This window comes from Onthophagus taurus, chromosome 6 (genome assembly GCF_036711975.1).
Source record: "Onthophagus taurus isolate NC chromosome 6, IU_Otau_3.0, whole genome shotgun sequence".
Classification (NCBI taxonomy): Eukaryota; Metazoa; Arthropoda; class Insecta; order Coleoptera; family Scarabaeidae; genus Onthophagus; species Onthophagus taurus.
Window position 1 is genome coordinate 8,335,878 of NC_091971.1, and position 16,919 is coordinate 8,352,796.

Consider the following 16,919-nt stretch of genomic DNA (forward strand, 5'->3'; position numbering starts at 1 on the left):
AGATAAAATTTACGATCTTCATTTTAAATTTTACTGGTTGAAATTAACCAGATATTACGTATTACGTTTTCATTTGCGTTTAATTAAATTCTAAATCAGCTTGGTAATTTAAAATCGATATATATGTAAAACATTTGATCTTATTTTTTGAAATATACGTCAAAATACATTGTGAGTGTAAGTAAAAGCATTTCTAAAAGGACAGGTATCTGCTAGCTTTACGAACCAACATCTCATATTCATTCAAAGCACGTTTACGTGTTACTTTTGTAGTTCAATTTTCAACACGAACGCAAAGAACGAACCGCATTATCAATTCCAAGTGGAAAATCTCATTTCTCTTAATTTGAATAATGTAAGTTTGATTTGTAACCATTACAGACACTCTACATTGATTGATTATTTTATATTTAAAGTTACGTGATGAATACTAAAATAATTTTATAATTATCAATAAAATCAATAAAGTGGCCGTTATATGTAAAATTTTTAATTTGCACTACACACAACAGTTAAATTTGAATGAATAATTTTAATGCACACAAATATGAACCGTTATCCAGACCATTGCGTTGTTTATTACTTAGTTTAATAAAAATATAAAACAATCTAGAGCCCAATAACAACTAACACTAGAACTAGAAACATTCGGATTTAACAGAGGATTCGGAGCATATTACAAAAAAACTTTTAAAACAAGTTGTAGCAAATTTTACTGTTAATAGTATTACTCTCTTATATATTTGCTCTCAGATGCATAGATATCGAGAAAAGTACGAAAATATGAAAATTGGATGAATTTGAGAAACGGAGCATGTTAAAAAAACTTTTTTGCGAAGTCCGTTCTGACGAGGTCTTTTATATCAAGGTTTTATTATATCAATAAAATAATTATTAATGATAAATTACTTACAAAGAGCTCTATTTATACAAAACTTCGAAGAAACAAAAACAAGGAAAATTGACTCAGAATAAATTAAATTTTAAGTAAGAACAATTGGTTCTAGTGACATTAAAGACGAAGGTTGACGTTGCATTAGAAGATAAATGAGGTGGTAGTTGCGAGAAAGGAAAATAACGTACCCATATAATCCGCCCTGGTTTATATCCGTGATAAACTGTTTTAGTTTGGTGGTTACCAAACAAACCACGGAGAATTAGCTGGTATAGAACCTCATAGAGTCGATGAATACCTCAATAAATTCCACATCGTATATTTTACGTAGTTTTGACAATTTCCTGTTATTACAATAAAAATAAAAACGAAAATTTTTATTATTATTTTCAGATTTAGTTACATAGCTTTTAGTTATTTCGAAAGAATAAAATTTCAATATAACAAAATTATGGTCAACGTTGAAATTTATTCATTAAAAAAGTGTTTTAATCCGAATTAATTTTTGACGGTGTTAAACTAACCCGTTTTAATTAAAAATTGTTTAATAACGAAATAAATATAAATAAAATGTAAAATAAATCCGGATTCTCTTCAACTCGTAGATTTTAAAAGCTTCTCGAGAATATCGTAGTTTGTTTAAATACTTAAGTAGTAGCTCGTTTTGTTTTTGGAACGAAAACATATTGAAGTATAAATATTTATTTTCTATTCAGCATGATTCGAACGAAACATTTCTAAAAATCTCGACATTTCCGTCGAAAATCATTGCGCTATTTGTTCCTCCTATAGCTAAGTGTTGAGTCTAGAGCAGTAACCACTTAGTAACAACAAAAAGAATTCGATTAGAGTAATTATTGTAATAATAAAACAAATTCTTTTAATACTTATCGAGCACTTTGTTTTTATTTTATCAAAAAGAATCTTACAAAACTACCTCACTAAAAACTTCTTTTTTATTAATATTATTATAAGAATTTTGAGCAATTTCATGTAAATTTGCACTCATTGCAATTCCAGTTTTTTCAACCATTTCAAAAAATGCACCTTTATTTTGCAATAAAATATGTGGATGATCAAATTCTTTAACTTCACCAGCATCCATAACTAAAACGACGTCACTATCGATGATTGTATGCAATCTATGAGCTATTGTTAAAACGGTGCAATTTCTGAATTTTTTTCTTATGGTTGTTTGAATTAAAGCATCGGTTTTCGGGTCAACATTAGCTGTTGCTTCATCCATAATTAGAATTTTATTCTTTTTTATAATAGCTCTGGCTAGACAAACTAACTGTCGTTGTCCTACGCTTAAATTCGATCCTCCTTCTGACATTTTCGTAAGAAGCCCTTCCGAGAAATCTTTAACGACGTCTTTTAATTCGACTTCGCCTAAAGCATTCCATAAATCGTTATCGTTGTATTCTTCGAAGGGGTCCAAATTTTTTCTCATTGTTTCTGAGAAAAGAACTGGTTCTTGAGGGATTATTGCAATTTTCGATCGTAGATTTTGAAGGGGAATTTCTTTTATGTTAACGTCATCTATTAAAATATTTCCGTCTGTGTAAGCTAATTGAAAAAGTGAAAGACTTAACGAAGATTTTCCAGCTCCGGTTCTTCCGACTATTCCCACTTTTTCTCCTGGTTTAATTTTAAACGTCAATTTTTTTAAAACTGGTTCACCAGCCGGGTCGTATCTTAAGGAAACTTTATCAAATTCAATTCCACCGAATTCCGGCCATTTCTCATCCGGCACAGTATCCCTTTTAACATCATTTCCATCCACGTCTAACTCTAAATATTCCGTAATCCTTTCTACGGATGTCATATTATTCGTCATTTCGCAAAATTGTCTTATACACCATTGAGTTATTTCCATCATCATTATCGATTGGGTTATCGCTAATCCAGCGATTCCAGCCGAAGATTCTTCAACAATAAAAAAACTGAAAGTTACAATGAAGACTAAAACCACGCATAAAGCATCTATTAGGAATCCAAAAGCATGAATGCTGGATAAATACATAAACCAAGTTGAAGTGTGGATATCTTGGTAGTTATCAAAAACTTCTACGAATGAAGTTTGTTCGCGAAAAGCTCGAATTGTTGATAATCCTTGAAGCGAGGTGTTCATGTGAGTATAAACTGGGCTTCGCGCTAAAAATTAAAAATAAATTAATTTAGGACCAATCTTTAATTTTTTTATCTTACTAATTCCTTCCAGGCGTTTTATTGCAATGCTTGATGGTAAATAAAAAAGTCTTAATACGTAGAGTGATGTTAAAAGCAGAATCATAGCAAGGCAAAGCCAAGGGTTTATTGCAGTTTCTAAAATTAAAACTCCCACGATAACCAAAGCGATCTAAAAAAAAATATTGAAATCAAATTAATTAAAATCAAAAAAAAATCTTACAACTAAAGCATCGATTATAACTCCAGGAAGATAATCGTCTAATAACCCGAGATCTCTCGAAAATCGATTTAAAATCCTTCCGGATGGGTTTAAATGGAAAAATCTCATCGGTGCTGTCACAACCCGTCCAAAAATTCGATTATGAAGATTTTTTGATGCTTCTATTAATAACATAAAACATCCAATTGCTGAAATAACCGCTGTGATAATAACAACGATAATAATTCCAGCAAAAATCACCATGTGATCATCACGAGTTAATAAAGTTTCAGTAGATGTTCCGTTATTAATCACCATCATTTTGTCAACGTTACTCCTAAATAAAGAGGTCCGTTATATCGAAATTTTACTATATTTCAAGTTATATAAAATTTTACCAATAACTAACAGCTGCATCAGCAATTGTACAAGCTCCTTCATAAACAATAACAACTAATAAAATCAAAAAGTGAATATAAAATCTTCCTCCAGCTTTTAAATAAGTTTTGTATACTTTTAAATCAACCATGCCATCATCTCGAGCTTCTTTATCGTTATTTTCTTCGTTTTCCCCATTATAATCATAATCATCATGAATTTCTGCTGGATTAAGCGTTGATTTTTCATCACCCACATCGCCCAAAATCTTTAAAAACCCAACGTTGGCTTCTTGAAGGTATTTATAAGTTCCTTTTGATGCTAATTTCCCATTTTCTAATAAATAGATATAATCGACGTATTTTAAAAATTGTAACTGATTTGTTACTAAAATGACACATTTGTTATTGAGATATTTTGAGATACACTCATCAAAAATTTGTTTAGCAACGTGGCTATCAACTGCTGCTAACGGATCATCTAACAAGTAAATATCGGAGTTTTTGTAAACCGCCCGAGCTAAGTTAATGCGAGCTTTTTGTCCACCGCTTAAATTAGCTCCGTTTTCGACGATGATCGTTTGATCAGATTTTGGAAATATTGATAAATCTCTTTCTAAAGCGCATACTTTTATTACTTTCTTGTAGCGAGTTTCATTGTAAGGTTGGCCGAATAAAATGTTATCTTTTACGGTTCCTATAAAAAACCACGCTTCTTGTGGCGAATAAGAAATCGTTCCCTGTACATCAATCTTTCCCGAAATTAAAGGAAGTTCTTTTAAGATTACATTTAAAAAGCTACTTTTTCCACTTCCAACAGATCCAACAACCGCAACTAACGAAGAATTTTGAATCTTTAACGATAAATTTTCTAACGTGTTTTCGGTCAATTTTTTATCCCATTTTGATGAAGCGTTTATAAATTCAACGCCAATTGGTTTATCGATTTCGCGAATCTCCTCGATCTTTTTGTATTTTTCTTTAAAACCGTTTAAATTGGAGATTTCACCTTCCGAAAGGAACTCTTGGATTCTTTTGACTGAAACTAAAGCTTCCGCAGTTCTAAACATTCCTTGCGGGAAATAGATGTTCAATGAAAGTTTCAGCATGTTGTAGAATACGACTAAACTAAAAACGTGCATTGGATTTAGAATATATCCGGCTAAAACGAAACCAATAACGCTTGCGAATACCCCCAGCTTTGGAAGGAAATTAATAAAAGCTAAAGTTACCGAGATCAAAAATGATGTGTAACGAATTTTTTTGATTTCAGAACTGTAATAAAATCAAATAAAAATGATTATTACATTTTAATAAAAAGTTATTTTGTTTTCTCACTTTCTTATTCGATTAATTAATTTGATAAAGGGTTGTTCCCAAGTGTACATTTTTATAACTTGAATCCCAGATAAAATTTCGTTCATAACTTTCACTCTTTCATCGGTGATGGATGCTGTTTGTAATCTTAAAATTGAAATTTTTTTCCCAACCAAAACTAAAACATAAAATAACAATTACAAAAAAATTGTATTGTTTCAATTTGAACTCACTCTGTATTGGAATAACAATAATAAAAACAAGAACTCCAATAATTCCAGTCCATCCAGTTTCAAAACATAAAATAATCATAACAACAATGCTTTGTAACGGCGATAACCATAAACTGTTTATGAAAATAGCTGCGAAATCAAATCGACTCACATCATTCGTCAATAAATTAACTAAATGGCCCACGGTGGTATTCCCCATTGAACCTTTACTGATTTTCAGTGATTTCCGGTAGATTAACGAACAACAAGCAACGCGAACTTTCATTCCCAAAATTTGATATCCAAACATGTAAAGATGAGAACCAATTGCGATTGCAAATCCGCATATAATTAAAACCGAAGCGTAAACGTAAGCTTCGCGCGTTGATATCGATGAGGTGTCATCAGAAAAGTATTTTAAAAGTCTTATGAATGATAAACCTTGCCCTACTCTGAAAAGAATTTTTTTTTGAATTAAAACTTTGTGGTTTTTAAATTAAAAAAAGGTAAGGTACTTGAAAATTAATTCAGTTGCCACTGCAACTAAAGCGTACGAAACGAAGTTTATTCCGAAGACTTCCCAAATTGCTTTCGTTAGGGAAGGTTGATCTTTTAACTTTTCCCTTTCCCATTCTTGTTCTAAACGATCACCTAAATAACTCGACTTTTGACTGTCTAAAGTTTTGAATAAATCTTCTTCGTTTAATTGTTTTTGGTATCCTTTTAGAAATGTTGGCATAAACCATCTAAAAATAAATTATTTTTGTTAATTTGATGTTGATTGATGTTTTAAAATTATACCGACAAATTATTATTAACTAATTATATTAATACTATATTATAATTATAAATATTTATTACGTAGAGGCGAAGAGAGACTTTGATATTTTCATATTTTATAAAGTAACTTTAAAATTTATTTCGTTGGCTTTTAGAGAGTGTTTCAGTTTGGGACCACTTTATGTAATACGTTTGGACTTTTTAAGCCTTGTGTATGAGCGCAACCTCAAATATATAGAGATTATAGAGGAACTTTCCTCATTGCGCTCAATGAGTTTTGTTAGAACAATTATTCTTCTCAAATTGGTGGTGGCTGTGTTTATGCAGATGGCTCTAATTGTGAGAGGAAGTTCTGCATTACGAGTGTGTATCAACTTCTTTTTTGCTTGTTATTTCCAAATATACTAGTATTATCTTGTCACTGCAAACGTTGCTTTCAGATGACTCGTTGCAAACAATTCAAGAAATACTTTATATTGTACAAGATTCAGGTAAGCAGTGACACTTATGCATTAGATTTGAAAATGTTAAACTTGCTAGATTTACATAGAGGAGAAATAAGGTTCCAAACTGTTTGGGTTGTGACCCCTTATTACATACTTTAAATGAGAACAAGAATAATTTGTATACATTAAAAATAATTGTGTATAATAATAGTAGTAGTTATTACGTTGAGGCACAACTGATGTTATGATTTTGTACCCAGATCCAGAAACTACCTATCTTGACCATTCGATTCTTCTCCGGTGAAGACAACTAGCGATATAATGCGGAATTGATTATTAGCACTGGTGAAAATAGAATTGTCACAGTTGTTCTCAAATCTGGCGACTATAAAAACAAATATTTTGACGTTGAATGCAAAACTTATGGTATTATCAATAATCATAGAAATTTCGAATTTGCGCATATTAAGCCATAGCCTAAATTTGCGATTTCACAACAACTGATATTAATTTGAATTATTTCATCGATTTGCTTTACTTGCTATTGAATTACATACTTGGTCCGGTATATGAACACTCATGATTTTGGTCATTCACGACCAATTCTGTGTATTACGTCATTTAAGCCCGATTAATATCACCTAGGTAGTCAATTGTAATGCGTTAGTCAATCAAAAAGCGAAATGATCGATTAAGCTTCGATTAATTTGATGGCGTTTATAAAAGTGGTTAAATTAAAAAATTATCAATAATAACTTAATAATCTGTCGGTATGATTCTAAAATCTTCCTTTCTTTTTGATATTTACGCAAACGTGCAATATGAAAATATATTCGCCGTTTCTCTTGGATTTTTTGCTGTTGGAACCTTCGGTGACATTTTCTAGAATGAAAAGAATTTATGAATTGATTAGATTATTGCGATTAATTGTATATTAAATCTTTACTTCTTTTAATTGAGTATAAAAAGAATTTTTTTCATGCAATTGTATTTTACCACATTGACGTTCTTAATGAATATTCAATTAGAAAAAAAAAACTAAAGATATATTACAACTTCGTAATGGCTTAAAGCAGCTATTGAATAATTAATGAATTGCATTTTATGCACGTGCTCGTGTTTTACTAACCTACAAGAAAATGGGTGTGAAAAGATTCATATTAATAATTATTAATTATTAGTTTATTGCATACTGAATTCTAATTCAAATAAAGTTAATCAAAAGTTTACTATTATTATTATTTATCGGAAACTTCTTAAGAAGTAACTTAAGCAAATTGTTTAACTTACCTTTTATTTTGTTATTTAATCCAGCAATAAAGAAGGGCACCTAACACAAAGTATTAAAAACCGCACATTTTAGTGTTTCCTGAACAACATTTTTTGCAATCGGTTACTTAAGTTATTTCAGCGAGTGCAGCAATGTAACTGAGACCATTCCTGAAGCTCAAAGACTGGATCGCCAATCTTCAAGGTTACTTAGAAACCACTGGAAGCTGTTCTTAACGATATTGTCTTTTTTCAACGGGTTGACGTTGATTCTTATCTGAACTATTTATCTTTAACTTTATATTAATATTAATTTTTTGATATACATAATCTTAAATGTTGCTCTAAAAATTAAAAATTGTTGATCCAATATTTATTTTTAAATTCCTTTTTTGACAATTTATTTGAATATGTAAAATTTAAGATGTTTTAGTGTAAACAAGGACGATTGAAGGTTTCTGATCCCAAATAGATGACGAATACTTCACCTTCGGAATTTAGAGGTAATTTCTCGTTTAAAAACATGTTAAAATTCTTTTTTTGTCATTATAGAGATCTATCTACGAATATATAGAACGTTAATCTAAATTCAAATCAACAACTGTCCTTTATGCGTAGGTATAATTCGAAAGTCAAGGTTAACATCTCTTATTGTTAGTTTGAATGTGTTTAAAGACAAAGTACAATTGCTCTTATTTTTTTTAAACATATCGGAAGCCGGAAAAATAAACGAGAACAAAGTTTGTACTTTCTTATTTAAAGTTAGATCGTGATCGATTTTGCCGACAGACTTCCTCTCTGGTGGTTCAAGGTTCTTCGGTTATTCAACTTAAAATGAGCTAACCAGAGGTGTACTTTAAGGATTTCCCTGCAGAATCAGGTGATGAATAATAAAATGAATCGTAAAATAAATGATTTTTTAATAAAGAAGTGGTGTGAAAAATGAGATAGGAACTTTTAACATTCACTCATTAAATTTAAAATTAAAAGTTTATGTTTAATCTATAATAAGAAAAAAATGTGTAAGAAAATAAAATTTATTAAAAAATATTTTAAAAGATTACATCTTTAATTCTTAGTTTTTATTTTCTTGAAATTGAAATTATTATAAATTACCTACTTCAATTAGTTTTCTTTTTATTACTCGAGTTGTAATTCTAAAAAAAAATAATAATTAAAAAAATAATTCAAAAATATAAAAAAACCTCAATATAACGGACCTAAGTATTAAAAACATTCCGTCTGAAGACGCACGGCTAAACCCGAAACTTTCAAGGTCTAGTGTTAGTTCTAGTTTTAGATCAATGAAAAGTATACCACAATTTAACACTTAGTAACAACTAAAACTAGATCTAACACTAGAAACTTCGGGTTTATCCGTTTTAAGAGACGTACGGCTAAACCCGAATGTTTCTAGTTCTAGGGTTAGTGTTAGTTTTTCATTTAGTTCACTAACTTCTAGTTGTGATTCAGTGCTAGATTGTCGAATTTGTCAGTTGCTTCCTCGAATTAATCCGTTATTATCAAGGTTTTACTGTACTTTCAAATAAAAATGAAATAAACTTACAGATTCAGCTACCCTTGTTAATGTATCTGACATACTTCTTCCAGTTTGTTGAACCATCCCATAAAATATTCCTTGTGCCTTCAATAAAACATAAGGATGATCAAATTCTTTAGCCTCACCATCATCCATAACTAAAATCTTATCAGAATCCATAACAGTATTCAATCTGTGAGCAATTGTTAAAACGGTACAATCAGAAAATTTATCACGAATTGTTTGTTGTATTAAAAAGTCGGTTTTTGGATCAACATTGGCAGTGGCTTCATCCAGAATTAAAATGTTATTTTTTCGTAAAATAGTCCTTGCTAAACAAATTAATTGTCTTTGACCGACGCTAAAATTAGTACCACCTTCGGATACTTTGGTGTTTAAATTTAATGGGCTATTAGCGATTAATTGTTTTAATTCGACGTCGGCTAAGGCACTCCAAAGTTCTTCATCTGAGTGTTGATTGAAAGGATCTAAATTTTTTCTTAAAGTTCCCGAAAAAAGAACGGGGTCTTGCGGGATGATTGAAATTTTTGATCTAACCGTTGGTAAAGAAAAAATTGAAATATCTAAATCATCGATGAGGATTTGTCCTTCAATTTTTGTTAATTGGAAAAGTGCCGATATTAAACTCGATTTTCCTGCTCCCGTTCTCCCAACAATTCCCACTTTTTCTTGTGGTTCAATTGTAAAACTAAGATTTTTAAGTACAAATGACTCATTTGGTGAATATCTTAAGCTAACATATTTAAATTGAATTTTTCCTTCTGTTGGCCAATTTTCCGGCGTGGTCTTTTTCTGTTCCACTTTTTCTTCAGATTCCAATTTAGTGTACTCCACAACTCTTTCAACCGAAGTCATTTGATTCTCTAATTCACTCCATTGCCTCATTCCCCATTGAAAAGTTCCCGTCAGCATAATCGATTGAGTTATAGCTAAACCAACGTTTCCTCCAAATTGCTCTAAAAATGTACAAATTAATAAAAATCTTGAAAATAACTTAATTTTAATTTACCATGTCGCATAACCAAAAAGCTCAATGTTACGCATGCGATATAAACAACACAAATTAAATCCAACCAAAATCCAAAAGTTCTTGAACTTCCCAAAAACATAAACCAAGCTGAGCTATGCAAATTTTGATGCATATCGAATTCTCTTTTTAACATTTCTTCAGCGCCGAATGCTCTTATTGTTGTTATTCCTTGTAATGATGAACTTATATGAGTAAAAACTGGACTACGAGCTAAAAATATTATTATTAATCAAGATTTTCAATATTTGTAGATTATTTGGTTAAAAAGTTATTGGTGTAAATTTTTTAACTTCAATTTCGTATTTTGTTTTGAATATTATTTACATAAAATTTGAACTTACTCACTCCTTCTAATCTTTTAACATTTCTGCTTGTTGCCAAATAAAATTTTCGTAATATATAAAAAAATGTTAAAATTACTAATGCTACACCTAAAAGATATGGATTGACTGTGGCTACAACTCCAGTTATTCCCATCACTTTTAAACCTATCTAAATACAAAAATCATAAATTAAAATAAATAAATAAATAAAGAATTTTAATAAATTACCTGAATTGTATCAATAATAACAACCGGAAGTATCTCATCAATCGACCCCATATCTTTAGAAAATCTATTTAAAATTCGTCCCGACGAACTCGTATTATAAAACCGCATCGGAACTTGAACGATTTTTGAAAACATTCGATTATGTAAATTTGTGGATGATCTCATACAAAAAGCGAAGAATATAAAAGATCTTGTTAAGAATATAAATACGGTAAAAATAACGATTGAAGCGTAAATATATAACGTTGTATCTCTTGAGATGTATTCTTCTTCTTGCGATCTTGTAAAATTATGAACTGCTTTAGTTTGTTCAAGATTTGTCCTAAAATTAACGCGATCTTATCATGTTAATAAAATAAATTTTCACAATACTTACCAATAACTTAAAAAATAATCGCAGCTACTAGCTGATATTTGCGCAATAATAAATAAAGACATCAAGAAAAAAATAAAACATCCGCTTCCACCCGCTCTAAAATAACTTCCATAAATTTTCGAACCAATTGTGCCGGAAAATCTTGATTCCCTAGCTACAACTTGTTCTTGTCCACTCAAAGTACTCGGTTCGTAATGCAAATTTTCCTGTTCACTTTTCGTGTCTTCTTCAACAGTTTCATCGTCTAATAACTCGGCAAAATCTAGCCCACTTTCTTGAAGTTCTTGGTAATTTCCAGAACCTGCTATTTCACCATTTTCAAGTAAATAAATTTTGTCAACCGATCGCAAAAATTGCAATTGATTTGTAACCAAAATAACACATTTATGACCCAAAAAGCCCATAATGCAATCTTCAAAAAGTGTTTTAGCTACGTACGTATCAACAGCAGCTAAAGGATCATCTAATAAATAAACATCCGATTCTTTATAAATAGCTCTAGCTAAATTTATTCGAGCCTTTTGGCCTCCGCTTAAAGTTACTCCTCTTTCACCAACAAGTGTCATATCACCATGTTGAAATAAAGAAAAATCTCTTTCTAAAGCACATACTTTAGTTACTTTTTGATATCTATCGCTTTTAAAAGGTTGCCCAAAAAGAATATTATCTCTTATTGAGCCACCGAAAAGCCATGGGTCTTGAGAAGCATAAGAAATCGATCCATACACGTGTAAATCACCTTCTAAAAGTGGTAATTCTTGAAGGATTACATGAAGTAAACTGGTTTTTCCGCTACCAACGTATCCAATGATAGCAACTAATTGACCTTCGAGGACATTTAAATTAATATTTGTTAATGTATTTTTAGGAGATGAAGGAACCCATTTAGCTGTGGCATTTTTAATCTCAATTCCATCAGGTTTTATTTCGTGGGTGTTTATTCCATTTTGCGCTATTTGAGGGGGATTTCTTTCTTCAACGGCTAAAAAATTTTGAAGTCTTCGAATAGAAACTAAAGCTTCAGCGCATTGAGTGATTCCATTTGGAAGGTAAACCGTCATTGATTGTCTCAATATGTTATAAAATGAACTTATAACAAAAACGTATTCAGCACTAACAATACCTCCACTTAAAGTGTAAGTAAAAATGCTTAAAAAAAGTGCTAAATTTCCCATGAAGTTGGTAAACGATAATATCGTTCCTTTTATATACGAAGTTCTTTTGATTTCAGCTATTTCCAAACGCCTTACTAAAGCCACTAACATCGCAAACGGCTTCTCCCAAGCGTACATTTTAATAACTTGCATTCCTGTTATAATTTCGTTCATTAATCTTACTCTTTCATCAGTTTTAATAGCTACTCTTAAACGTAGAACTGAAGTTCTTTTTCCCAAATATACTAATAATAAAAATCAGAAGATATTATAAACATTTAAATGGTGTCAAATACTGACTTTGTAAGGGTAAAAATAAAATAATGAAGCAAATTCCAATAATTCCAGTCCATCCAACGTGATAATAAACTAAATACATTATTAAACACATTTGAATAGGTCCAACCCATAAATTGTGGACATTAATAATCGCATAATCGAATCTGTTTACATCGTTTGAAAGTAAATTTATCATTTGACCCGTTGTTGTATCCGCCAAAGCAACTTTGCTCATTTTCAATGCCTTTCGATAAATCAACGAGCAACAAGCCACCCTCATTTTCATCCCCAAGTGTTGTAATCCAAGCATGTAATTATGACCAAACATTACGTTTAAAAATGAACAACAAATTATCGTTCCAGCGTACATGTAAGCTTTACTTTCGTTTATATCTGTTTGTCCGGGGGTGTAATAATGTATAAGTCTTCCTAAAGCTAAAGTTTGAGTTACTCTAAAAAATTAATAAAATTAAAATAGAAATAGAAAAAAATTTTTTGATATAAATTACTTTAAAACTAGCTCATTTATAACAGTTATTATTCCGTAACACATCAATTTCGGTCCAAAAACTCGAAATAAAGTCATTCCAAACGACGGTTTCGTCTTCTTTACTTCTTTCATCCATGCTTCTTCAAGTTTATCACCTAAAAAGCCCGACTCGTGTTCTGGAAGGGTTGCAAAGAGATCGTCTTCGTCTAAAGTTTTTTTAAAGCCTTTTATAAAAGTTGGAACAAACCACCTAAAATAAAAAAATTAAAAATAAATTTTTAAAAAAATTTTTAATTAAGAAATTAATTACGCAAATGTAATTATAGAGAGTGGATTGGCATCTTCTCTGGGATTCTTTGGTTTCTCTTTACTCGGTGGTGGATGCATGGCCTGTTTCTCGGGTATTAAAAGCCTAAAAAAATATTGAAAACAATTTCTTAACGAATTCATTTGGGTGACAAGTTTGAACGATTCGAAATGTGCATCACTTTGTCATTGTCAAAGGAAATTAATTGGAAAAACAAGTTGTTTGTTAAATTAGAAATAAGACGACTGGGATTAATGATTATTAATAATTAGTGTAAATTAAAAAAAAATTTGATGTTATTTAATTTTAATAAATTTACGAATTTAATATTTTTTTAATTATTTTTAAAATGAGATTTAATACGAATTGGCAACGAATGCAAACTAAAAACATCTACTTTTTGAGAACATTTTTTAACTGCAGCCTCAACAAATACCTCATATAACCAATTAAGTTTCAGTAAATATCTAATTACTATCCATGATAAGACAAACTATTTGTGACCGAATGCAGAGTTGAGTTGGAACATGTTTAAGAACTATGTCGGCGAGTTAGTACATAAATGGCATTCTCAACTAAATGGTTGAATAATACTTGGATAACATTTTATACTTCACAACTTATGATGCTGTTCCTTTTGTTCCTCTATAGACATATTTATTGCTCTTATGTCTCTGAATGTCAAATGTTTTACTGGCAATATTACTGATAATAATAATGAAAAATATCAAGAATGCAATGTTAAAAATGAGCGAAAAGATGTCATGAAGTGTACAAAGATATCAGAGACGAAATGCTTCAACTCGCCTTACTGACCATGTTAACTTATGACAGATGCCAGTCAGGACCGGTGGAGAAATATTTCAGAGACGATATACTCTACTCATCTAACTGTCGATATTAAAGTTGACAGATTTGATGACGTTGAGAGATAGCAAGACCGATATTGAAGGATGTTTGATGTATGTTGTTGTAGGATGGCAAGAAATTTCTTAGAAACCACTTAATCTGCTGTTTTAATTGAAGAACCGTACAATGTCAGAGGCAATATTAAAAGTAGATAGGGATGTTGAAGCATGAGCGATATCTCAGCGACGATGAAGCTCAACGCAATTAACCTTTGATAGTGAAGATAACATTTAAGGAAGTTGAGAGATAGCAAGATCGATACTGAAGGATGTCAGAGATGATATCAAGAGTGGGAAAGAATGATAGTGAAGTACTCCAGGAACGGTATTGAATCATGAGAGAAATGCTGTTGTGAGATGGAGGGATTTCTTAGAGACAACTTAATCAGCTGTCGTAATCCTAAAATTTCAGAGACGACACTTAGCGTAGATAGGGAAGATATTACGAAAGACCAAAGACATGGAAACATGGCAGAAACTATGTAGTTCAACGTATTTAACTGGCTCTATTAAAAGATGAAACGGATAATGGTGAAAGGTGATATATTAAAAGATGCTAGAGACCAACATCAATAGTGGATAGAATAAGTGTACATCTGAAGCAAAAGCTGTAATAATTCTTTTTGTGTTTTCGTGTTTATTGCAAGATTTAGTTTCGTTTGTAAAATTTTGCCTGAATTCTTGATTATTATTGTTACGTATTCTACGCTTTCTGAACTATTGAGGTTGGCTCTTCATCGATTAGTCTTTATGATAGATTTCCTAATTTCATCTAGAGACAAGGATATCTGAAACATCTGTTCTTACGTTTTAGTCTATACTTGTTATCTCTATTTTGTTAATTTCTCCAACAAGGTTCTCTATCTTTGACATATGCATAATTAAATCGTTTGTAGACATCATGAGTTAATGAAATTTCTCGCATAAGGTTACTATTACTACGTTCTCCGCTAAAGAGAGCCTGACATGATTCCTACTGAACATATGTGGGATTATTTAGAAAAAGCTATAAGGAAGCACAACATTAGTAGTAAAGAATCACTAAAAGTTGTATTGAAAAATTACCTGGCTACTAGAACTGGGTTGTGTTGCTGTATGTATTACTGATATATGTGAGGAGTTGGTGCAGTATGAGTAAGAGTATTACTTTACATTTATATATTTCTTTGAGTTTTGTTAATATCTGATGAATTTACAAAAGGCAGTTTGTCTTTAGACGTTCCTTAGAGGTTCGAACTTGTGCATCAGCACAGATTTTATATTTTAATTTTCATAAAAAAAGTTGCAGATGAAAATGAACTACATTCAGGAAAATGTAAATAATAATTTTTCCAGAACAATTCAACAAAAATAGGACGAGTTTTATCACATATTTCACATCGAAAACTCGATAACACTTTCACTCGTCAGCTCACTCCACCAGACTTTTTCAATGTCGGTTTATTGTTAACATCGCATTAGAAAAGAAAATTTTATTAAAAAGTTATAGTGCATCATACGTTTAATTATTTTTCAAGAGAATTAAGAAACCAAAATTATTTTACCTCAATGACCGAGATAGTCTATTTCATTTTAATTAAATAAAAAAGCTTGAGTATATTTATTAAAATTTGTGCATTAAACAGTTAGTATACATAAAGAAAATTAGTTATGTTAATACTGATTAATAAAGCCTATGATTTACGATAAAATTAATTGTTAAAATTAGTTTTAATTAATTTTAAAAAAATATATTTTTTGAAATACCTTATTTTTAACTAAATAAATTACACACAATATTGCTGAAAGGAAAAACCCCAACTAGAATTTTATTATTTACTCCTTTTTTGAATATAAAATTCTTAGAATAGACTCTAGGAATTCTTTGTGCAATGTAAGTCACCTTTAACAAAAAAATAAAATGAAAAATCCCCGTTATAAACGATACTCGTTCAGATATAACATGCAAACTGAACGTTAACACTAAAGTTAAACCTTATACAACGTTTTTTAACTTATAAAAATTATATTTTATAATTTAGATAAATTCTGATGCGGATAAATTCAACAAACCATTGTTTTATTGGGTAAATAAATCGATACGACGATAACAAACATCAAATACGTCGGATAATTTTTCGTTGTGGTTTGTTAATGAAAAGAAATCTATAAATAATATTAAAACAAACGAGCCAAAGTCGTTTGGTTCAATGCCATAATGAATTTCTATTTTGCGTAACTGTAAATTTATAACATCTCTCTCATTTTATTATTTAACTAATAAGATAAGTGGTTTTATTTTAATTGTTTTCTTAAACTTACCGAGATTCGTGTTTTTGAACAGTCATCGTTATATTATATTATTTTCTCACAAAATATCACAGAAAATTTTAATGCGTTAATCAGATATTATTTCTACGTTACTTTGTACTAACAATAAGTAGTGTTACACAATAGTGTTTAAGGAAATTAATACGCTTCGCGCAATTGATACTTAATTACTTAATATTTTTTTTGAGCAACAACGCGATTACGAGGTCGCCTACTAAATGAAATGATGAAAGATTCTTTCATTTATACGGTATTGTTGAGTGGT

General features: G+C 30.4%; 2 protein-coding genes across 2 annotated transcripts; both read right to left on the bottom strand.

Annotated features, from left to right (window-relative positions):
• Positions 1-822: 822 nt before the first annotated feature.
• Positions 823-7,844, bottom strand: LOC111427681 (ATP-binding cassette sub-family C member 4-like). Its single transcript, XM_023062914.2, has 9 exons — positions 7,710-7,844; positions 7,228-7,301; positions 5,709-5,939; positions 5,215-5,645; positions 5,003-5,159; positions 3,686-4,939; positions 3,309-3,624; positions 3,107-3,257; positions 823-3,052 (listed from the first exon to the last, which is right to left on the bottom strand). Exons 2-9 carry the CDS (start codon positions 7,296-7,298, stop codon positions 1,821-1,823), a joined length of 3,843 nt encoding a protein of 1,280 aa, XP_022918682.2. The 5' UTR covers positions 7,299-7,301; positions 7,710-7,844; the 3' UTR covers positions 823-1,820.
• An 865-nt stretch (positions 7,845-8,709) lies between these two features.
• Positions 8,710-16,905, bottom strand: LOC111427991 (probable multidrug resistance-associated protein lethal(2)03659). Its single transcript, XM_023063374.2, has 10 exons — positions 16,646-16,905; positions 13,440-13,541; positions 13,149-13,379; positions 12,661-13,091; positions 11,207-12,605; positions 10,831-11,152; positions 10,621-10,771; positions 10,259-10,489; positions 9,256-10,205; positions 8,710-8,845 (listed from the first exon to the last, which is right to left on the bottom strand). Exons 1-10 carry the CDS (start codon positions 16,669-16,671, stop codon positions 8,810-8,812), a joined length of 3,879 nt encoding a protein of 1,292 aa, XP_022919142.2. The 5' UTR covers positions 16,672-16,905; the 3' UTR covers positions 8,710-8,809.
• Positions 16,906-16,919: the final 14 nt, after the last annotated feature.